The sequence below is a fragment of the Maylandia zebra genome, linkage group LG1, assembly GCF_041146795.1.
Source record: "Maylandia zebra isolate NMK-2024a linkage group LG1, Mzebra_GT3a, whole genome shotgun sequence".
Classification (NCBI taxonomy): domain Eukaryota; kingdom Metazoa; phylum Chordata; class Actinopteri; order Cichliformes; family Cichlidae; genus Maylandia; species Maylandia zebra.
This window is the reverse complement of record NC_135167.1, coordinates 27,744,816-27,768,467: the sequence shown is the minus strand read 5'-3', so window position 1 is coordinate 27,768,467 and position 23,652 is coordinate 27,744,816. Positions and strand designations below refer to the sequence as shown.

Here is a 23,652-nt window from a genome sequence, read left to right as displayed (position 1 = left end):
TGAATGCACAACACATTGAATCTTGAAGCAGATGGGTTACAGCAGCAGAAGTCAGCAGAGACTGGAGTGATGTTCCCTGGTCCGATGAGTGCTGCTGCAGTCAATCTGTAGGATCAGAATTTAGATTAAATGAAATAAAAGCATGGATCTTGCCTGTATCAACAGTTCAGGCTGGTGGTGTTATGGTATGGGATATGTATCATGGATGTGTAGCTGACAAATCTGCAGCAACTATGTCACGCTATCATGTCAACATGGATGAGGATATCTCAGGAATGTTTCCAGCACCTTCGTTTATGTCACGAAGAATTAAGTTAGTTCTGAAGGCAAAAAAGGGGGTTCAGCCTTTTACTATCAAAATGGACCTAATAAAGTGGCCAGTGAGTATATGAGTGACACAATCCTTGTTCTGCTCACAGAATATTGGGTCATTCCATCTCAAATCAACACAGGACTTCTCCTTCGCCATCTCTGATTCATGGCAATGTTTGAACATTTATATGTCATGAAAAACCAGCTTTTATGCTGGATTGAGCATAAAAGCTGCACCAAAACACAAAGTATCTGTTTCTCCCCGTATATGGTCTAAACCAAAAACTCAAAATTCTGAAATTTCCAGGTGGTACTCCTAACTGAAAAAAAAAATTGTAATTTTTGTAAATACATGCATTAATTTCCCAACAATCCTCCATACTTCAGAAACAATACAAGTATAAATTACTCCTGTATTTGGTTGAACTTCCAGTCCAGGTGACTACGTCCTTTTTTATTACAGCCTGTGACAGGAACACTCATTTACTGCTCATTGCTAAAAGAAAAACGTTTGGGGAACGACTAGTCTGGTCTTTTATAGTTGCTGTATTATTATAAAATTAGGTATATTGCTTATCTGAATCTTTATCTTATGTGACCTGATATTTGATACTTTGTTAATCTTTGCCTCTGGTCCTGTGGCCAACATGCTGCATGCTAATGGTTGCATATTCATACAAAAATACTCACACACATGCACATAAAGTTTAAACACTCAGCTCTCTGTCGGTCTGTGTTGTAACTGTTGTGGATTTTTCTTTATTTAGTCTGAACATTTTTGCAAACTGTTGTAAAATTCCTGCAGGTGGCGCTCTTTTCTTTTTTGGCATTCAAATTTCATTCATTGTCATCAGTCTGCTGCTGCTGAAGCTTTCACTTTCCAGCATCTTGTTTAAGATAGAAAAATATAAAAGAGAACTGGGTAGGGAATAACTCTACTTTCCCCCTAACTTCATAAACATCATAAGCATTGAAATCACAACTGAATATTAAATAATGTTCACACTCTTATGCTGCTGGTTACTCTTATTTGGCTCTATTGTGCAGATTTGTGAACATGTAAAAGATGAGTAAAGATTTTAAGGGAAATGTTTTCATGCCAAAGAAGATGTTAAAAAATATTTTTAATAACTTATATGACATTTATTTATTTCATTTTTAATGATAAAAAGTACCCTAAGCCCTAATAACTAATGGAATTTTTGCCTTTTGAAACTTGTTTTCCAAAGTTTTCATGGGCTCATCATCATCATCATCAATCATGGGAGATGAAAAAATGGCAACACATTAGAAACTGTTTACAGTTTGCCTAAACGTCAACCTCAACCCTCGACCTCAGAGGATTACAGTTTGTTTAAATAGGGTATTCAAAATATGTTCCCCAAGATGACTTTCTTGAAGAAGAACTTTAGTAAAACTCAATCCAGTCATTGTTTAGTTAGGCTGGCTACAGTCTGCAGTCGTCTTTTTATCACAATCATATCAATTTATCTGCACAGAGAAAATGTGGATTGATATTAAGGATTGCTACATTTTTAAGGAGTCTGGTAAAGAAACATTTCTGTATACTTTTGGCAACTAAACCAAAGTCCTGTTCTGAAGTTTGTCGAGGTGGGGTGTTTACTGGAGGAGTTCAAAGATACAGACAGTATGTACAATAGCAATCAATGATGGGATTATGTGTACATGAAGGTACCAAGGTCAGACAGACATCTGACAACCACAAAGGGGTAATGAGGTCAGGGAAAAAGAAAAAGAAATACTTGATTGGTATGTATTACGCTAGTGTGCGGGCTGGTCTGTCCAAAGGTACAAAAGCCTTCTAAAGATAACCGGCATGCTTTAAAAAGACCATACTGAGGTTCCTGAGTTTGTACGTGCTAGACTACCTCTCCTTTACCATAAGGCAGACTTCAGGGACTCGCTGTACTTTGTACACCAGCTGTGTATTTATCTGCTTCGTTCAGTGCTTTCCCTCACCTTTTTGATAATGAATGCATGAATGGAGCCTGACATGCCAATGCATTTCTAATACCTTGTCACAAAATTGTCTGTGACTTTTTTAGACTGGTAGATGATGCTGTCTCAAAGGGATAGAGAGGATTGGGGTGGGTATCTGAAGGCATCATCTTAGCATATCCTTTGGGCATCAGCCAGAGATTTTCATTTTTTTTTAGAGAGCGAGGTAATATCCGGGGTCACTGAGGTCTCCAGGTTGTGAAACTCGTGTGAGCACAGTCCAGGGAAGCATGTGGTGACCCAGCCAACCTCTTTGATTATGCCATCTCCTGTTTTCACACTTTTAGGAGCTTTGTGAATGACTGATTGATACTGATCTCACGATCCTGGGTCTTTTGACCCAGCGTTTTGAGTTTTAGTTTATGTTTAAGCCCTTCAGGTTTTCTAAGTTCATTTTTTATCACGCCTAGGTTGTTCTAGTTCTTTGTTATTAGATTCCCCTTGTGTCTTCCACCCCTGTTAAGTCTCCCTTGCCCTTCGTGTGTTTCATGTCTCTGTCTTACGTTGTCAAGTTCAGGTTGTCATGTCTGCGTCTTATGTTTCCTGTTTTATTTTGAAGAGGTCTTGTGTTCCTTTGTTCATCGTGTCTAATGTTACTCTTCCACTGGGACGTCGTTATGTTCATGTGTGTCAGCTGTTTACCCCATGTGTTCCCACTTCTCTCATTAGCCTCCTGTGTGTATTTAGTCTGTGCGTTCTCATTCAGTCTTTGTCGGATCGTCTGTGTTGTTCTCATGCCAAGTCCTGCGTTCAGGTTTTCATATATATGCGCTCATTATCATTGCCATGTTTAGAGTTTTGTTTTTCTGTTTGCCAGGGTTTTTCATAGTTCGTGCTTCCTTTCTAGTTTACCCAGTTTAGGTTATTGCTTAGTTTGCATTGTTTTTGCCCTTTTATTTTGTACTGTTCTGTCTGCCTTAATAAACAGCTCATCATCAGTTAAGTTTGAGTTTTAGAATGTCTGCACCTGGGTCCACTATTCACACTCCACGCAGTTAGAGTCCGAACCGCAAAAGAAGCGCGTGTTCTCGGAAAAGTTGCAGGGGGTAAGCTGGCTTCAAACAAATGATGTGGTGCAGAATATGCCTTGAAAATCCCACTCTAGCGGACAAAAACAGTGCCTTTTATATGTACGCAAACGCGCGTTGCAACTTCTTATCTGGTGCGCGTCTTTTATTTGGACAGCGAATGCGCACCTGCGGCCCACTTATGTGCACCCCTGTTTATAGAGCATGCGCGACAAACTTAATCCTCTTAGCCGCTAAGAGTAGGACTGCTCTCAAGAGCTGGCAACAACGTACTAGTTTCACTTTGTTTAATTTAAAACACTTTTCACTATTCGTGCCTTTATTTTGTAATTGGAACAATAAGCGGGGTTAAAAGATCTTTAAAAGGAGAATCATTTTAACCCTCGTTTAATAGCTGAATAAAATCTTAAATCAGTGGTGGGCTGCTTGCTTTATTTGTTTTTTGAGGCATTGTGTGCCGAAGCAAAGAAGATGCACCCCACTGCACTGCAGTACCAAAAATCGTTTTCATTTCTTTTTTAAAATCATAATAATGCTCACACATGAGAATCTATATTTTTACAGATAACAAGTTTGCATCATGCACAAACCCGCTACAAGCCTGTAGTCAAAATAGCGCTTTTCAGATGTTCGCGGAAACTTTTAACGGCGCTGGTCCACCTGATAAGAATGTGCTGGCGTAAGGGATTGTGTTTCAGAAACGCGTTTTTCCTCAAGTCACGTTGCCCCACAACACAAAAGCGACCAATGGCCTAAGAGGCACGTAGTCCCACAGCTATAAAGTTGGCTTTGAGCTGAGGAGTCTTCATTCATGAGCATACTGAGAAGTGGATCCTGCGCTGCCGTTTGATTCCACTGACACACTCACTATTACGTTGGACAATGCTGCGAGTAAGATGCCTGAGAGGAGGTAGCAGGGGGGCCGAGGCTGCCCATCTGATCGGAGCAATGGTTGGTATTACGGTGGTTTAATGTCTTCTGTGTCTTTCTCTCGCGCTCGCTCACTCTCTCTTTTCTCTTAAGCAGCGTTTTTGTTATAAAGCACAAGTCAGTCAAAGCGAATAAACTGTGAAAATATGATTAAATTTGGCATTTCTCTTCACATCTGCCGCTGCACTTCATTGCTTTGTTCATTTGTTATTTGTCTAATTAACACTAGAAGCGCCGAAGCAGTCATAATGACCCCGTTTGGAGGAGACTGTGTTGCAGAAATGAAGCTGAGGGGATTTTTTTTTTTTTTTTTTTTTTGAATCCAGTGCATAAATCGTAATTGCACCGATTATTTCCAAGAAATCTTCCTCCAGTGACTGGCGTGATTTTCTTAACTGCTGACAAAGCTTTTTTTCTGGTTGCCTGAGTGACAGTGAACAGCTGTTTGGCACAGATGCGCTCTCAAACTCAGTGACACTGAAGCTGTTCCCGAGCCAGCGGAGGCCACACTGTAGAGGCTATCGGTGGAGATAAGGCTTCTTAATAAAACGTGTACTTTGGCACCAAACCAATCAACCTCACGGAAGCTTTTTCGCTTTGAAACCCAAGGAGCCTGAATGTGTTATCGGTTAACACACAGATCAGCCGCTTTCTACGCGAGCTGGGGGCATTGAAATAAAAATAAAAATAAACACACCACTAAATAGGAACTTCATGTAGACCGATCTGTTACTGCACATAGTGTAAATATGTACTGAACTGATCCAAAAGGGGAAAACAAGATCTATTAAATCCAAAGATTTTATGCAAAAGTACATGAAATTTTTGTTCAGCAAAATATATATACAAAAAAAAATCTTAATGTGTTTTCACTTCCATCAGCTTGGCCGGGCGTTGAACGGATGGGTGCAGAAGACCCTGCAAAGCACTTCAAGTGCAGCAGCTGCACAGCCACAGCATGTAGTTGAAGAGGAACATGTTACTGAGCCGGTTCCTCAGGAATGCCCAGTCTGCAGCTACAATGAATGGGACCCTCTGGAGGAGGTGATTGTGGGGCGAGCTGAAAATGCCCACGTGCCTCCCTTCACTGTGGAAGTGAAAGTAAGCAATGCTGTCAGAAGATGCTTTGACTCAAAGCATCCTTGTCATTTCTCTCAGCTGTCAGATTGACTCCATGTTGTTATGCTACAAACCTCTCATCAGGCTAACACATATGAGAAGTACTGGCCCTTCTACCAGAAGTATGGGGGCTGGTCTTTTCCTGCGGACCACTTGAAAAAAGCAGTTGCTGAGATCGAAGAAATGTGCAATATTCTGCGTCACGAGGGCGTCGTTGTGAAGAGGCCAGAACCCGTCGACTGGTCTGTGGAATACAAAACACCAGACTTCACCTCATCAGGTAAAAAGACAGAAATATGTGTGTGACAAATATGTGTGACATAAAGGTGTTAATGCATCACACTGCAGTTTATAAATGAGTCATTGTAAAGTAATTCTCTGCTGTTGACCCTCTTGTAGGAATGTATGCGGCCATGCCCAGAGACATCCTTTTAGTGGTGGGAAACGAGATCATCGAGGCTCCTATGGCGTGGAGGGCTCGTTTCTTTGAGTACCGAGCCTACAGACCTTTAATCAAGGAGTACTTCAGAAAAGGTGCAAAGTGGACCACTGCTCCTAAACCAACCATGGCCGATGATCTGTATGATCAGGTGAGGCCTTAGTTTGGGAGCTATAACATAGCCAGGTGGTCATTTCTCAAGGCAAGGACTTAAGTCAAAGTTGCATTAACACCTAAACAGCTTGTCTATGTTCTTTATAGCAAACCAAACCTCTTTGCATCAACTTTTTTATTGCTTTGTACATGATAGTGTGACAGCAGGCTATTCCTATATCTCAAAACGGGTGTAAATCCTTTTTATGTGTGCCTTTCAGGATTATCCCATCCGCACAGTGGAAGACAGGCACAAATTAGCTGCTCAGGGGAAGTTTGTGACCACGGAGCACGAGCCCTGCTTCGATGCTGCTGACTTTATTCGAGCTGGGACGGACCTCTTTGTTCAGAGGAGCCAGGTATGAAGGATATTTTGCTTATTTTATGACATCCTATGGGTGATATCTTCTGCTGAAATGGTAGTAAAATGCACAATAAACCCCCACACACGCATATATAGATCTCTCTTTTATCCATTGCACTTACAGAAAAAAAGAATGTTTCTCTGAATATGAATGTGAAGCTTGGATAAGCTCCTGAAACTTCTCCTTTCACACTGCTTTTTATTCAGGTTACAAACTACATGGGAATTGAGTGGATGCGCCGTCATCTGGCACCAACCTACAAGGTCCACATAATCTCCTTCAAAGACCCTAACCCCATGCACATTGATGCCACGTTTAACATCATCGGGCCAGGACTCGTGCTGTCAAACCCTGATCGCCCATGTCGCCAGGTACTGAAGTGCTGTGCTGCCCTCTTCTGGGTACACTTGTACACACCACCACCACAGAGTGGCCCAAACTTACCAGTGCTCTTTGTCTTTTCCCTCAGGTAGACATGTTCAAGAAGGCTGGCTGGACAGTTGTAAAACCACCAATACCTTTGATTCCCGATGGTGGGTACTCAAAGTAAAAATTATTTTCTTTCACTCACAAAAAAAAGATGATATTTAGATTTATTTTTTTTTACTGAAAAAAACCCCACTCTCTTGCTGAGCAGACCACCCACTGTGGATGTCCTCCAAATGGCTGTCCATGAATGTCCTGATGCTGGATGAGAAGCGTGTCATGGTTGACGCCAATGAAACCAGCATTCAGAAAATGTTTGAGAACCTCGGTGAGCCTCTATAAGCACCCCCACCTTCACCACCTTATTTATTTTTAGTAAACTCAATTTCAGCAAAAAATAAGAAAAAATGCTCCATAACTGTGTGTGTGTGTTTAAATGCAGGTATCAAGACCATAAAGGTGAACATTCGCCATGCCAACTCCTTGGGTGGTGGCTTCCACTGCTGGACAACTGATGTCCGCCGCCGTGGTACCCTGCAGTCCTACTTTCACTAGCCTTGCCAGAAACAGGCAGTTTTATTGAGCTTTGAATATAAAGCCTCAGTCCGGAATCACTGCAATAATCCATTTTTTATTATCAGTCAGTTTTAACCCATCAGTCAACAAAGGCTGAAACTTTCCCAAACAAAAAGGCGATCTTTAAACCTATCTTTTTCTAAATGTGTATTCAGGTGTCGCCTGCTGAAACTCAAAGTTTTAATTCTTTAAACTGGCAAAAACAAATGATGGATAATAATAACGAAGACAGGTGGCACCGAAGCCTTTACCGGATTGTGTCTTTATATAGTAAACGAATATTTATGGATTGTTTTGATTTGACATTGCTGCACATCACAGTGCCTTTGCAGACAGCTTTGTTTGGAGACAATTAGAATATACTGGATAATCTCAATAGCAAAAAAATGAACATCACTTGAATCAGTGATCTCAATAATAACTGCATTTCTGGCCTGGCTGTTGTGAAGTTGAAGTTTTTATGGCTTTTACATCAAACGCCAAAGCTTTGAGGACAAGGTACAATTTGGTATGTGAATGTCATCAGACTAGGGCACAGGAGGAGGGAAGCCTCCTCATGAAACCTCAAAACCACAATCCTACCTTTTTCAAAAAGAAGAAACCAAAACATTTTTTTATTTAAATAAATGTACACAACTTTTACGTAGGTCATTAAAAAATATTAACTTCAGTTTATTGAAAGAGGGGAAAAATGTTCTGTTTATATTTTCCGTATTCTTTATTGGATTTTCCCAACAATTCCCAAATGCATGAAAGTATGTGATCCATATCAGATTTTGTATACCTTTTTCCTCTGCTGTTTTCTCCTATTGCAAATCTGGGCCAGCTATATGCTAGTAGTCATTCTCACTAAAACTGCTTGGCTGCTTTTTGTGTCTTCAGGATGGAAGATGTTTTCTTGTGAAGATTTCTGTTTTTTTATTCCTTTGCCGCTGACAGGGTGGGATGTAAGGCATTAGCCTGTCTTGATATTTATTGTGAAACAATAAATTAAAGGGACATTGTGGCTCAGCAGAGGAATGCTAGTGGTGTTTTGTAATGTGCAATGTTAATAAATTAAAGCAAGTTGTGTGACACAGCTGTGATTCTGTATTTGTGTTTCCATCCATCCATCCATCCATCCATCCATCATGAGGGTACAGTCTGTCACAGGGCTAACACAGAGAGCTGGACAACCATTCGCTCTCACATAAGATAAAAAAAAGATATTTTATTAGTCCCACACGTGGGAAATTTGTTTTGTCACAGCAGGAAGTGGACAGTGCAAAAGTTATATAGCAAAAATTAGAATACAATAAGAATAAAATACTGTACAGAATAGAATAGAATAAAAATAAAATAAAATACTATATACAGTAGAATAAAATAGAATAAAATATACAATAGGATAAAAATAGAATACAAATTCTATTTACACCTGAGTAAAAATACAACTTCACACCTGCAGTTTAGATAATAACAAATTAAGATAACTTGAGCATATTTTTTGGACTGTGGGAGAAAAATCCCACGCAGGCACAGGGAGAGCATGCAAACTCCATTTTAATTATACATTATATTTTATTTGATATACCGGTACCTCCGATTATAAACTGGAGAGTATTGCAGTATTGCATATCTTAATCAACCGTCCACTGCACCAGTGTCAAGAGCCCATGCTGTAAAAGCTGACTGGTATTTTGGTAATACAAGTTAAAGATGCCTCACTGCAAATAAAAGTTCTGCAAAAAATCTTTTTACATAAGTGAATTTATAGGACTATTCTCAGCATGGAGTACTCCTTGTACCGTACTATGGGTCCCTTTTACATGTTCACCACGGATTAATGTGTTAGCGGCTTTAATGCCATCAGGGTCCTGAACGATGTTACAAAACACACAAGCAGTTTAAAAAGTGCTCTTGTGTTTTGAGTTGAAACTTTAACCGGTTAGATTCTCAAACATAGTTGGAGCATAAAGTGACTTAAAACTGAAAACTCCAAAAACAAACTTTTAACTGTACTGTAGTTACATGCAGTACTGTAGTTACATGCAGTACTGGAGCACATGCGTACTTTGTTACTGCTGATATCACACATTAGCTTGAGCAAAGAGGGCCACTAAGGGTAACACAAACCCGTGAACCTGGGACCCCTTCATCTGTTTGATAAATGGCACCGCAGTTTCCAGTGCATGTGGCACCACATTTACTGTAACACCTTTAAGTCTGTAAACATTAACCAGGCTGATTTGTCAGTGAGTGGAACATTGCATCATATATTATTATGTAAACCTGACTACTGCCAATAGAAACTACTGTAAAGGAAAAAAACATGATAATATCTGCTTTAGTCATTTATTCATTTACCTTAATTTAAAAGGCAGAATCTTGGAATATAACCATGAGCATGTTAGATTAACATTGTAGTTTGTGGACATTGGCACTGTCTTCTGTTAACTGCAGTTTTGTCTTTTAATATTGCATAAACTTTGTAATTAACTCATTCCTTTCTTTTATTCTTTTTTCGCTCGGATTCAAATAAAAAGCCGGTGTTTTAAAATGTGTTCACCTCTCCGCGCTCTTCTTATGGGACTGAACAATGCTGTTACTGTGTAAGAAGTTTTAGATCTTAGCTAAATGGATAGCACTGCATGCAAAGTAGAACAAGTCATGAATTAAATATGTAATGGCCAATTTCAGCAAATGAAATTGTTTTCCTCAGCATGCAAGATATTTAAGGCATTACTTTTACACTGAGAAGATGACATAGTGACAAAGAACATCAGGTGCTTGGCTCTAACAGCCTGCGGCAGCAGGATCACATTTCCAGGTCGTCAACTGCTGTTCGTGATTAAAACACCCTCACTTTCAATCTAAGTACATTTATTACTCTCGAACTTTAAGACTGTTCAGTCTTTGTTTCAGCACGGCATGTGCAGCCTTTACCATGTCTGTGCTCTTCCCACCTCGTGCAAGATGGCAGGACCACCTCAATCTGAAGTCATTTGATGCTGACCCTGAACACCATTAAAGATCTTCAAGTAATCTCCTTTGATGTTTGGCAGTTGCTGTAATTGTGCTGTTAGGAGGCTAAATCCTCAATTTCCTCAATCTAGTTAACATTTTTAGGAACCGCTGCGTTTGACAACAAAGACAAGACAAAAAACAGTTTGTTTACCATCCACAGACATATCCTGACCATGTCCAGCTTTCTGACTTTACTAATTTGTCAATCATGTTGGATTCGTAACTGATTCACCTTTGTCTCAATGTGGTTTGGATCAAACTATCAGGCTGGACCTGGTGCCTGTGGTGAGACACACACATATTTTATAACAGGAGAGGTTTACTTCGAGCCAAGTCACTTCTCTATGCAGCTGCTCAACTGTGTGTCTTTTTTTCTGATCCTATGTAGACCCGTGCAGATGGGCTGCTTGTTTGTACAGCTGCCTAATTGAGCAACAGTGCAGCTGCCACTGCAACTGTCTCCAAACAGGAGAATTGATTGGGATGTTGTAATGATCAGGCTTCACTGTAAGCAGGAGCACAACACTCACCTCCTCAATTCCTCTTATCTGAGGACGAGTTTAGGCTCAGAAACAACCGGCTGCTCAGTTTATACTCGTCAAATACATAAAGCAGTGAAAATGTAAGATATCTCAGGAGCATGGGGGGGAGGGGGGGTATCCACAGTGGTGTAAATAGTACAAAATATCAAGAATATATGACATATTCTAATGGTCTCTGGTCCATCAGGATAGATATAAGTATTAACACTATTACATCTGAACAGCGACTTTAAAGTAAAATGTGAGAAAAAAGTAGTCTTAAATACCACAGGGAGGCAGCAAATCTCATGTCACTTGAGTGGTGGTTTAAGCGTCTTGTCTCTGCCGATAGCAGGTTTAACAGGTTAAAGTACTTTTTTGCATTTGCATCACCATAAATACTATGCATAACTCTTACTTATAATGGATGGCAACACTGCAGAGGTCAGGCTGAGTAAAAAGTAACTTTTTCAGGTGGCCGTGCACGCTCAGGAAAACACGCACACACATCGATTACATGCTTCTAAGGTGTCTGCAGACTGGAGAAAGTCTAAAAAGGTCAAAACTCCAGCAACACGTAGTAGTGGTGTATTGGACAACCTTATTGTGAAAGCATTTAATCAGGCTCACATGACACGTTACCCGATGAAGACAAGAGGAAAGATGAAAACCAAAACAACAGCATTGCAAGGAAACCCACTTCTGTGGCAGCCAGCACAGCTTTTTTTTTTTTTTCAATGTGTTTTCAGCTCTGAGGGGCCCTTATTTGTCTAATGCACAAACCGAGAAGGTTGTAAAGCTTGCTAAGAAGGTTGCATACTCTCCTGTTTTCACCTTTTTAGTTAACTTTACCTTCTTTTAACTTTTTCTCATCATCCGATGGCCCCGACACAACCAAACACTAATGCGTGGATGAACATGTTAATATAGAGAATTATACCCAATTTCACGTGTGAATGACAAATGTGACCATGAGAAGCTGAAGCACTTTAGGAGCAGCCCTTGGTTGCACAGTCTAAATATAGGCTCAAGGTTGCACATGAAAAGAAGTCAAAACAATGTCTTAAAGCGCTCGCACCAGTGAACCGGCTGTAAGTACATAAGCATGTTGTTCAGTGAGCCTGATTATGTGTTTCGTCAGGCCGTGTCCATTTTTGGGGGACGTAAATGAAGTCCCCCATAATGTAAATCATTAAGCCATGGTTCAGGATGCCAGCTGTGATCGCTCTGCGTTTTCTTTTATATAGGAAGTTGGTTTGCTTGATATGCTGGAGAATTTATAAAATGGACTATAAAGAACAGGATTCATTCAGAAAACTGTCCTTAACCTGGAGAAGAAAAGATTTTTTGCTTTAAAGGTGTGCTTTAACAACTTCTTTCACTTTCACCACAAAGATTCTGCGAGTACAACACGTGAAGACAATAAATGATAAAGCAGTTTTCTCAGCATCTGAACATCCTGAGACGCAGCCGCCGAGCTGTCTCAGAATCACCTGAGGCATGATGCAGCTGAGCATTATTCCTCTGCCTTTTTAATATTATTGCCTGATAATATTCATGCTTTGTTTGGAAACTTGCATGGGTCAAAACGTAACCAGTTTCATTTAAATGCTTATTTTACAGGAGCTGCCAGTAGAGAGCAACAGAGCGCACTTTCCAATCTCTAGACAACCAAAAGATCCCTAAAAATGTTTCACTTGTGGTAAAAAGTTGGCCAACTGAAATACGTTATCTAAATATTTGGGCTACACTCCCAAAGTGACATAATAACTGGTCTGGAGAGATTCTCACTTCCTATTCTGATTTGATGTCCTAAAAACTAAAATAGTTTGTTAAGAAAACATGAACATTATCCTGGAAAATTAATCATTTTGGCGCCTCCTAGTGGAAGAATCGTGGAATAAATCTTTAGAGTCAAACGCACAGCCTTTCAGCAGATATCAGGCACTTACACAAAGTAATGTCGAGCATGAAATCAGTTGCAGTAAACCCATATGGCCCAAGTGGAGCAATTCTCAGTTCTTATTTAACATCTTTTACACACTTTACAAAGCCTCCAAAAAGTAACCTCTGCAAGGCTACACTTCCCATTTGAAATGATAAATGTTATGTCATAATAATCAAATCACTGACATGACTGGGCAGAAATTCATTTTCATTCATCGGTATTCTAGACCAACTTTAAACTTATCTCGAAAGATAAACATAAATGTCAGACTATGTTTTTAACATATTTTTTTTAGCCTGTTTTCTTTTGCTTACAGGAGCCGCCTCTAATGTTATGGTGTGTTGTCGCTTTAGTGTCGTCACTGTGAGATAAATCATTGCTTGAGGGGCGTGTAAGTATGTAATGCCGTTATGAAAACTAATGAAATGAATTATGAAATAAAATTTCACAACAATTTTGCTAGCTGGTCTATTATTCAGAAACCGGTGATTGATTTAAGTGATTATTAACTCTGTGTTATTGTTGTTGTTTTAATTTACTTAATGCACCTTAGTGTCTCAATCCTTGAATATAACATGGATATATCAGTTTTAAAAAGCTGCAAAATATCAATAAGGTTAGAGTACTTGGTGTTACTGCCTGACTCGCTGGCCACTTCATTAGGTACACTTGTTCAAGTGCTTGTTAATGAAAATATGTAATCAACCAATCTCTTGGCAGCAAATCAGTTCCCCCAGGCATGCAGACATGGTCATGATAACATGCTTAAGTACAAACTGAGAATCAAAATGAGGAAGAGAGGTTATTTAAGTGACTGAATGTGGCATGGTAGAGAAACTGTTGATCTGCTGGGATTTTCCCACAAGGCCATCTACACATCTACATGGTCTTAAAAAGAGAAAAAAAAATGCCTTGTTGATCCCAGAGGTCAGAGGAGAATGGCCAGACTGTTTTGTACAGACAGGAACAAGAAAATAAGCAATCGTTTCAGTCGAGGTACGCAGAAGAGCATCTCTGAACATGCAGCACCTCAAACCTTGAAGCAGATGGGCTACAGCAGCAGAAGACCACATCGGCCTCTTCTGTCAGATGGAAACAGTAAACTGAAGCTACGAACTGGACAACTGAAGATTGGAAAAATGTTGCCTGGTCTGATGGCATTGTGGTGGTGGTGTAATGGTGTCGGGGATTGCTGCTTGCCACACCTTGGCCCTGTTAGTAACATATAGCGCCATTTTTACTGTATAGCCAGTATTATACACCACCATGTTCTGATGGCTGCTTCCAGCAGGATAACACACCATGTCGCCAAGCTCAAATCATCTCGTTTCTTAAATATGACAAGGAGTTCTCTGCGCTCAAACGGCCTCCACAGTCACCAGATCTCAATCAGCAGCAACCGTGAGATGCTATCATGCTAATGTGGACTAATATTTCTGAGGAATGTTTTCAGCACTTTGTTAAATCTGTAGCATGAAGAATGAAAGCACCTCTGACGTGAAGAATGAAAGCACCTCTGACCCCAAAAGGGAGCTGTGGTATTAGCAAGGTGTGCCTAATAAAGTGGCCAGTGAGTGTGCTACCACGCTGAATGGAATCACATGATGTCTAAGATGAGTTAACTCGACAGATATAAAATGCAAAAAGGAATTTTGCTCCTTGAGCAACGCACAGTCGCTGACAACCTCAGGACTTTAGCATGTAGACAAAACACGCAGTTTAACAGTGAAGCAAACGTAAAGAAATGACAGCCTCACTGTCCTACGATGTCCCGGCTAAAGCATGTGGCAGCACAAAGTACAATGGTGATAACTGAGAGCCAAACATGCATAAATAAGAGAAGTGTAAATAAGGTAAAGTAAACATGTCATCTCTTCATGAATAATGCAGCCACTGTTACTGACAGCTTATAAAGAACTGAGCATGATCTGTCACCGGATTCATTTATGTGCTCTCATCTGTCAAATCTCTGACATAGATTTATATAACACTTACATTCTTCACATTGCTTTTTTTTCTCCTTTTTTTATTGAGGCTGTAAACCATTTGAGGCTGGGTTTTGTTTGTGGGCCATGCCTTAAGGAAACTGAGCAAACTCTTATAATATGCTGCACAAAAAAAAAGCTCCAAAAAGCAATTGATGGTTTTAATATTGAATCTGTGATAGAGTGCAATACAGCCATGTTCTAGCATTATAGCATTTTGTGGCTCTGGGACAGCTTTTAGCCTGTTGAAGCTCACTGTCATCAAAGGCAACACAGACACAGACTGAACTATGTTAAAGGGGAACGCTGCCAATTTTACACATAGAACGCAATTTACTTGTCATGGGGAGGACTATTATGAGTATGTGTCAGGGCCTTTCCTAAGGCTAAGAAAACACGTGTGAAGCCAAGTTTATCTGAGAGTATTTTTTAATAAAGTCTGCAGTCGGCACACTCAAAGGCACCCAGTTTAAATGATGGGTGTGTATAGGGAAATGTTTCTACTGAAAGGATGCTATTGGTGGTTTATAGGAAATGTCTTCTTCTTATGATGTACTGCGAGCCCACCAACTTAGCACAACTGCTAATACTTTTATTGTCTGCATCTTGCTCATTTTCAGCTGAACAGTGTCAGTTCATTGGACTCTGGCTACTGCCCTCCTTCTTATTCTTCACGTGCAACAAATCTCCACTGAAACATTTGTTATTTAGAGCAGCACATCTCGTCTAAATTTAGCTATCCACTTATAAACACTGCACATAAGTAAACAATGATTTTTCTTCTTCTTTTTTGCAGGCCCTCCGTCTGAAGCAAGAGGTTGTCAGTGGTGATTAAATGCAAAGAAACTAAATATAAAAATGTTTCAGCTTTTGAGGACAGACTAACACACTAACTGACAGCTCTTCCTCCTCATTCTTCTTCCTCTTTTAGTTATCATTTTCATGCAGATGGCAGAAACGTTCCTTTAATACTGCTGTAGTAGTTACTAGAAATGGTGAGTATTTGTTCAATCACAGAAGAACGTATATTTGCACTTTCTTAAAAGATGTCTTCACTCTTTTACTGACGAACTTCAGCAAGAGTTTGATGTAAAAGCCGGCAATGAGATATATTCATTCAATCATCCAATCACCTGAAAAGTGATTTTTGAAAGTGCCACTTTTTATTGTACATGTTCCATATTTATCCATCTGTCCATGTACCCATTTAAAGTTCTGATGCTGGTCGATAAAGCTCTGAATGGTTTAGGACCAAAATACATCAATGACCTCCTTACCCAGTATGAACCTTCCAGATCCCTCAGGTCATCTGGATCCGGTCTTTTATCAGTTCCCAGAGTCAGAACCAGACACGGAGAAGCTGCATTCAGCTTTTATGCTCCTTATATCTGGAACAAACTCCCAGAAAGCCTCAGATCAGCTGAAACACTCAGTTTATTTAAATCCAGGTTGAAGACTCACCTGTTCTCAGCTGCATTTGAATAAAGCACCAAATCCACACTTTTAAGCTTAAATTTCAAAACTTACATTTAACTACTGATTTTATCTACTGTTCTGATTTTATCTGTTTTGATTTTATATACTGTTTTGTTTGTTTGTTTGTTTGTTTGTTAATTAGTTAGTTAGTTTATTTGCTTGTTTTAATCAATTTTAAATCATGTTTTTTATTTGTTCTTGTTTCTAATGTCTCTGTAAAGCACTTTGAATCACCTTGTTGTTGAATTGTGCTATACAAATAAACTTGCCTTGCCTTGCCTTGCCTTAAGAGTATTTTCGGACATATTTGTGCTGCTAGCAGTAGGTTGCCTCCAGTTCAAAAAGAAACTAAAGTACAACAAAAGATAAATAAATAAATCTAAACATACCACAGACTGGAAGCGCTGAAAGTCGTCACCAGAAGCACAAAGACGATCAGATAGTTCAAAGGGCAAGAAGCGGGACTATGAATACACAAAGGGGTTGATTAGATAAAAGACACATGTAACAAGCAAAGCTGAAGGGAAAAACACAAAGGCAGGAAGTAAAACAATATGGATGAAAGATGAGGGAATTTCAAAATAAAAGAGAAAGGCTAAACCTTGAAACTGAGACAAAATTAGTTTAAACATATGCTATGATAAAACTGAGTCAGAACACGTAAATAATAATAAAAAGGGTGTAAAGAACTCTGTACTCTGGATTAACAGTAAGGCTGTGCGGATTCTATAAGAAGCCCCTAGCTGCTCATCTCTCTGATGAAGAGCACCCAGCATGCACTGAGGTCTGTTTTTGGCCAGCTGTACGTTCAGAGCTGTTCAAAAGCTGAAGTCAAAGCTTATGACACAAGGCAGACTGTTTACTGTTTTATATCATACCCTTATTCAGTAGCTGAATAATGATGAAAAACATTAAACATCATGGGTTTATGCTATTATTAGGATTTGCAGGGGCAACATAGGAAAGGGGCTTGTCTGCTAATTAAAAGGTCGATAGTTTGATCCCCGTCTTCTTTAGCCTATGTTTCACAGTATCCTTGGGTAAGATACTGTATCACGAGTTGCCCCCAGTGCATCTGATATCCCTGTCTTAGTGTTAGTTACCAACATTGTAACTGACCAGTGACATTGTCTTAGCATTTGGTTAGCATCAGCCAAGAGGTTAGCTAAATGGTAAATGGCCTGTATTTATATAGCGCCTTACTAGTCCCTAAGGACCCCAAAGCGCTTTACATATCCAGTCATCCACCCATTCACACACACATTCACACACTGGTGATGGCAAGCTACATTGTAGCCACAGCCACCCTGGGGCGCACTGACAATGCTCTCAAAAAATGATCACTAGCAAACCAGATTATATATATATATATATATATATATATATATATATATATATATATATTTTTTTTTTTTTTTTTTTATATTTTTGTTGAGTGTATATATATATATATATATATATATATATATATATATATATATACACTCAACAAAAATATAAACGCAACACCTTTGTTACTGCTCCCATTCCCCATGGGATGGACGTAGAGACCTAAAATTCATTCCAGATACACAATATAACCATCCCTCCCAAACAGTGGTCACAAATCAGTCCAAATGTGTGGTAGTGGGCACATCTGCCATATTGAGATAATCCATCCCACCTCACAGGTGTGCCACATCAGGATGCTGATCTGACATCATGAGTAGTGCACAGGTGTACCTCAGACTGCCCACAACAAAAGGCCACCCTGGAATGTGCAGTTTTTTGCGCTATTGGGGGTCTGGGGACCCAGAACCGGTCAGTATCTGGTGTGACCACCATTTGCCTGATGCAGTGCAACACATCGTCGCATGGAGTCTATCAGATTGTCAATTGTGGCCTGTGGAATGTTGGTCCACTCCACTTCAATGGCTGTGCGAGGTAGTTGGATATTCGTGGGAACTGGTACACGCTGTCGTATACGCCGGTCAAGCACATCCCGAACATGCTCAATGGGTGACATGTCCGGTGAGTATGCTGGCCATGCAAGAACTGGGACATTCTCAGCTGCCATCTGCCCTGAACAATGTGAACCATGATTCATCCGTGAAGCGCACACCTCTCCAACGTGCCAGACGCCATCGAATGTGAGCATTTGCCCACACAAGTCTGTTACGGCGACGAGCTGGAGTCAGGTCAAGACCCCGATGAGGACGACGGGCATGCAGTTGAGCGTCCCTGAGACGGTTTCTGACAGTTTGTGCAGAAATTGTTTGGTTGTGCAAACCAATTGTTCCAGCAGCTGTCTGGGTGGCTGGTCTCAGACGATCTTGGAGGTGAACCTGCTGGATGTGGAGGTCCTGGGCTGGTGTGGTTACACGAGGTCTGCGGTTGTGAGGCCGGTTGGATGTGCTGCCATATTCTCTGAAACGCCTGTGGAGACGGCTTATGGTTGAGAAAGGAACATTCAATACACGGGCGACAGATCTGGTTGACATTCCTGCTGTCAGCATGCCAGTTGCACGCTCCCTCATTGCTTGTGGCATCTGTGGCATTTTGCTGTGAGACAAAACTGCACATTCCAGGGTGGCCTTTTGTTGTGGGCAGTCTGAGGTACACCTGTGCACTACTCATGATGTCAGATCAGCATCCTGATGTGGCACACCTGTGAGGTGGGATGGATTATCTCAATATGGCAGATGTGCCCACTACCACACATTTGGACTGATTTGTGACCACTGTTTGGGAGGGATGGTTATATTGTGTATCTGGAATGAATTTTAGGTCTCTACGTCCATCCCATGGGAGCAGTAACAAAGGTGTTGCGTTTATATTTTTGTTGAGTATATACATATATATATATATATATATATATACATATATATATATATATATATATATATATATATTTTTTTTTTAAATAAAGAAAACACGTAAATACTCCCCCTCCCACACACACACACCCCACATACACTGCAAAGTTATGACATCACAACAACATGGTTGGTCAGTAAAGTTGCGATGTTGATCCTGGACCAACATTATTACGATGATGTAGGAACAAAGCCAACACGAGGGCATCAGATACACCATGTCGGCAACATAATTAGGCATCGAAAAAAGCACTTTGGTGAATGAAATGCTAAAATTGAGTAGAAAAAGTCCTACACAAGTACCAGACCATATTATGGTCATGATATTCTTGTGTCGGGTGCCTTTAAGTACTTGAGTATTTTAAAGTTATCTAATAGAAATATTAAAGAAGGAATACACACAAAGCCTAAGAGACAGAAGAGGGAATGATTTGAAAGCCATTAGAAATCTGACTCTTCAGACCAACGGGCACAGTCACTACAATATATGACCTGTTGCAAATACACATTTCCATGCAGAGCATTGCAATTTTGCTGCTTTTCTGAATTCAAAGGAACTAGGCCACGCTCAGTGGGAGGTCGTGGGGTCACTGGCCTTTCGCGCTAACCTGAGGTATTGTTCTCTTTGAGGTTTCAGGATGAAGCAGACATTTGTTGCATTTTTTTTGTTTTTGTTTTTTAGTCCCTAAATATGCTTTGTGGAGTGCTGCGGAGTTAGTGAAGCTTGCCAAAGAGGTGAGCGAATGAGTTTCACAAAATAAAACAGCTCATCAGGAACAAACATTGCCAAAAGTGTAAAATGTGAGAATAAAAGAATAAATATAAAAACATATTTGGATTTTTTTTTTTAAGCAACGCAATAAATTCTTTAAAGTTGTGATAGTTGGTCTTACTTTTTAAAAAATTATTATAAACTATGTGGCACAATGTGTATCATATTAACCAAAAATGTAAAAAAATCGCCCCATGGTCGCTTAACATTTCATTATCAGCAACAACGTCAGTGTGATAATCTCTCATTACAGAGCCTTTTAATGGATTTAGATATACATTAGTGTGTTTTGTGTGTGTTTTCAGACATATTTGCATAGACTTCAACTTCATTATGTGCATTCAAGCGTTTTCCTGTGTATTAAAAATTGTAAATGTGTTTTCCCAGATTCAGCAGGGCGACATACTCATCCACAGCCACAGTATCTGCGGTTTGCATGTGCTACGTGCTTTGAATAAAGAAATGAAATAAATAAATAAATAAAGGTAAGGCTACCTGCAGCCAGCTCAGCGTTGGTTGGCCAGGGCTCTTTTTTCCTCTTTTCAAAGTTCCCACAGAAAGCAGAGGACCGCCCAGCGGCGCCGAGCGCGCCTCTGATTGGCTGCGCGCAGCTCATTTGCATTAACGTCAGTAAAGGCTGTAGGTCAATCCTTGCGGGTGCTTTTATTGGATGTGCCGCTGTCAAGCAGTGCTGAAGAATTGGAAGGGCAAACGCCAGAAAAGGCAGAGAAAAGACAAACATTAAATCAGCATTATGTAGCTCGATCTTGCCTTACTTCCGCTCTCGACAACCTCAAATAATCCTGCCGTGCCCGATTTCGGATCTGAAACTTGTGGACACGGAGCGGTCCTTTTTTTTTTTTTTTTTGGGGGGGGGGGGAAGATTTTTTCTCTCTCTCTCCCTCTCTGTGTCTCTCTCTCAGAGCGATCGCATTCTCCAGAGGTGGTACCTCACAACATTACTCTCTGACAGCCTTTACATCCTTTTTTCTTCTCTCCCTCCTCCTCCAGAATGACAGAAAATCGCGGAGCCTGCTAACACTCTTTACTGCACCCGGGTTTGGAGCTCTTATATCAGTCGGATCATCCTCAGCCGGCCAGCGGATGCCTGAATGGAGATTGCGAGCCATTCACCAAGATTTCTCCGCGTCCTAAAATTGGTGATTTGGGGCTGATAAATGGAGTGTTGTGTCGGGCAGTATGCTTCACGAAGCTTGTTTGACACCGGAGCCACTGGCCAGAATAACGCTCTGCAGTGTGAATATTTCAGCCTGTTGATGATGAACCGCTCAGGACTGGAGCAAAGTGTCGTGAGAACCGGTTTATGGGCCCGTGTCTTGAGCTGAAGTGGGCAACCGGATTGTTGAAGAGAAGGAGAGGAGAGGACAGGGGGGGGGAGAGAGAGAGAAGGCATCGTTTTTGATGGCTCCGAGGTGGTGGAGGACGACTACACATGAAACCTTGGCCGCAAAAAATGGATAAAACTATTGCATGAAAGCTGGCCGGGGAGGGGGGAACTGCATGGTGTGTCTTAGGCCTACTTGATAACACTGAAGTTGAAGGGGGGAGGGGGGGGGAGAGAAAAATGAGAAAATGATGATGTGGTACGAGGAAGGCGAGAAGAGGAGCCGGAGTGAGGGATAATAATAATAAAAAATAAAATAAATCGTCCATGGGGATCTCAGCAGCGGAAGAATAACGGAATCCAAGTTTTCGAGGACAAGACAGCTGCTTTGATTGAAGCTCTCCAATTAACTTCATGTGAAAAACAGAGGGAGGAAATCAGCTTCCTGGTCGGGGGTGGGGGTTAGAAAAATATATTATTCATGCCTTGTGTTAGAGCAATTGCAGAACCGGCTTTGCTGTGGCCTAGATGATATTTACATATATATTTATATATATGTAGCCTATATTTAAACAACAAAGAAAAAGTATGAACCTTAGGAGGAAGAGTGGACTTTAAGATTACAAAAAGAGGGCGAATGACACTCTTGTAGCCTCAAAGTAAAGCACTTGCGCAAAAAGGAAAAAAAAAAAAAAGGCTGAAGTGGGTTGAAGCATGGGCTGTGCTTCAAGTATTCATATCTCTGATAGGGTGGTCTACCACAGTGGAAAAGAGTCCGAGGATTCCCACTCACCCCAGCAGACTAATACCACTCAGCATCAAGGAAATCCTGCCTCTGGACTACCCCTAAAACCCCCTAGCTGCAAGGTGAGGGACTCTACATTCATTTACATTTACACAGACACAGATCCACTATGTATGCATGTGTGTATCTATGTGTGTGAGAGAGTCAGTTGCTTGTGTATATGCATGTCTAAAGCTGTTCAACAAAAAACCTCTGCTCTATAAACTACAGTCTATTTACTTAAAAAAGGTTATTGAATAGAAATATTAAAGAAGGAATACACACAAATCCATGGAGACGGGAGAGGGGATGACTCCAAAGCCATTAGAAATCTGACTCTTCAGACCAACAGGCACAGTCACTACAATATATGACCTGTTGCAAATACACATTTCCATGCAGGGCATTGCAATTTTGCTGCTTTTCTGAATTCAGAGGAAATAGGCCACGCTCAGTGGAAGGTCATAGGGTCGAAAGCCCTTCGCGCTACCCTGAGGTGTTGTTCTCTTTGAGGTTTCAGGATGACGCAAATATTTGTTGCACTCTTTTTTTGTGTGTGTGTGTGTGTGTGTGTGTGTGTGTGTGTGTGTGTGTGTGTGTGTGTGTGTGTGTGTGTGTGTGAGTCGTTAAATATCTACTCTGTGAAGTGCTGGACTTGACAGATCTAAAAAATCTACGCACAAGGCAGCAACATGTGTTGTCAAACGTGCTTCTTTCAGCTGACTTAGCTCTGGCCTCTGTTTCACCTTTCCACCAGTTATGCTTTTCAGTAGGATGTCCTCTCTTGCGAAATCTTATTGCTGTCTAAACTTCATGCACAAAAACCTACACAAACAGCTATCAGTACCCACTTTGACCGTGCAGAGGGATCTTTGCGCTACAAGTGGGGAAAGTGGGTAATGAGAAGGATGGCGGTAGGATTACACCAGAAAGTCTCTCATTGAAAGTGCTTCATCACTGGCAAAAAAAAAAGTAACAGTCCCATTTGTGTATTGGACCAATAATAATTACACTAAATATAACAAAACAGGCCGTGCCTGCTTCCACTCAGGGACTAAATAGGTGTTTCTAATCAGGATGATTGTTTTTGGCCTTTTTGTTGTGTAAGAGATTACACATGCACATAACAATTTCTGTTATTCAGATTAAGACGTGCGTTTTGGGGTCAGATAGGTGTAACTATCTGCAGCAAACTGAAACATAAAGATCCATTTTTTTTTTATGTTTTTGTGCTGGTTAAAAGCGTAATCTCGTCAGCATAAAAACTTGAGCAATATAGCGTTGGGAGCTGTCATCGTGTCTCTGAAGAGTCCATTGGTGGCACATTTATGATGCAGTCAAAGCTGGTCTGTACTGTATTGTTTTGGTGTAGATCTGCAGGCGTCTGTAAGCACAAAGCGTTGGTTTAAAGAAGAAGAAGGTGGGATGTTGTGAATTTAGTAGTGCAGCAGTGTATCTGTGTGTTTATGGGAAAGTGTGCGCTTGTCCGACAGGCCGCGGGCTATCTGAGGGCCTCTGTCAAGCTGAATTTTGTGGCCAAATGTCACCCCAGGATGCAGTGAGAAGTCTGTGTGACAGATGCCCCCACGTCAA

At 40.6% G+C, this 23,652-nt stretch overlaps 2 protein-coding genes across 2 annotated transcripts in view; both read left to right on the top strand.

Moving 5' to 3' along the window:
• Positions 1-4,110: 4,110 nt before the first annotated feature.
• On the top strand, positions 4,111-8,445 carry gatm (glycine amidinotransferase (L-arginine:glycine amidinotransferase)). Its single transcript, XM_004543456.6, has 9 exons — positions 4,111-4,310; positions 5,172-5,390; positions 5,493-5,688; positions 5,808-5,998; positions 6,222-6,359; positions 6,572-6,736; positions 6,835-6,898; positions 7,003-7,119; positions 7,234-8,445. Exons 1-9 carry the CDS (start codon positions 4,242-4,244, stop codon positions 7,344-7,346), a joined length of 1,272 nt encoding a protein of 423 aa, XP_004543513.1. The 5' UTR covers positions 4,111-4,241; the 3' UTR covers positions 7,347-8,445.
• Positions 8,446-20,583: 12,138 nt separating this feature from the next.
• pde8a (phosphodiesterase 8A) overlaps positions 20,584-23,652 on the top strand; it is a 54,467-nt gene continuing 51,398 nt past the window's right edge. The window contains exon 1 of the mRNA XM_004543454.5: positions 20,584-22,142. Coding sequence (XP_004543511.1) covers positions 21,990-22,142 — 153 coding nt within the window. The 5' untranslated portion in view covers positions 20,584-21,989. The remainder of the gene's footprint in view (positions 22,143-23,652) is intronic.

Coding starts and splice junctions, on each gene's coding strand:
- gatm (XM_004543456.6), top strand. CDS start 4,242: ATGCTGCGAGTAAGATGCCTGAGAGGAGGTAGCAGGGGGGCCGAGGCT. Junction 4,311..5,171: donor CCCATCTGATCGGAGCAATG/GTTGGTATTACG, acceptor CACTTCCATCAG/CTTGGCCGGGCGTTGAACGG. Junction 6,737..6,834: donor CTGATCGCCCATGTCGCCAG/GTACTGAAGTGC, acceptor CTTTTCCCTCAG/GTAGACATGTTCAAGAAGGC.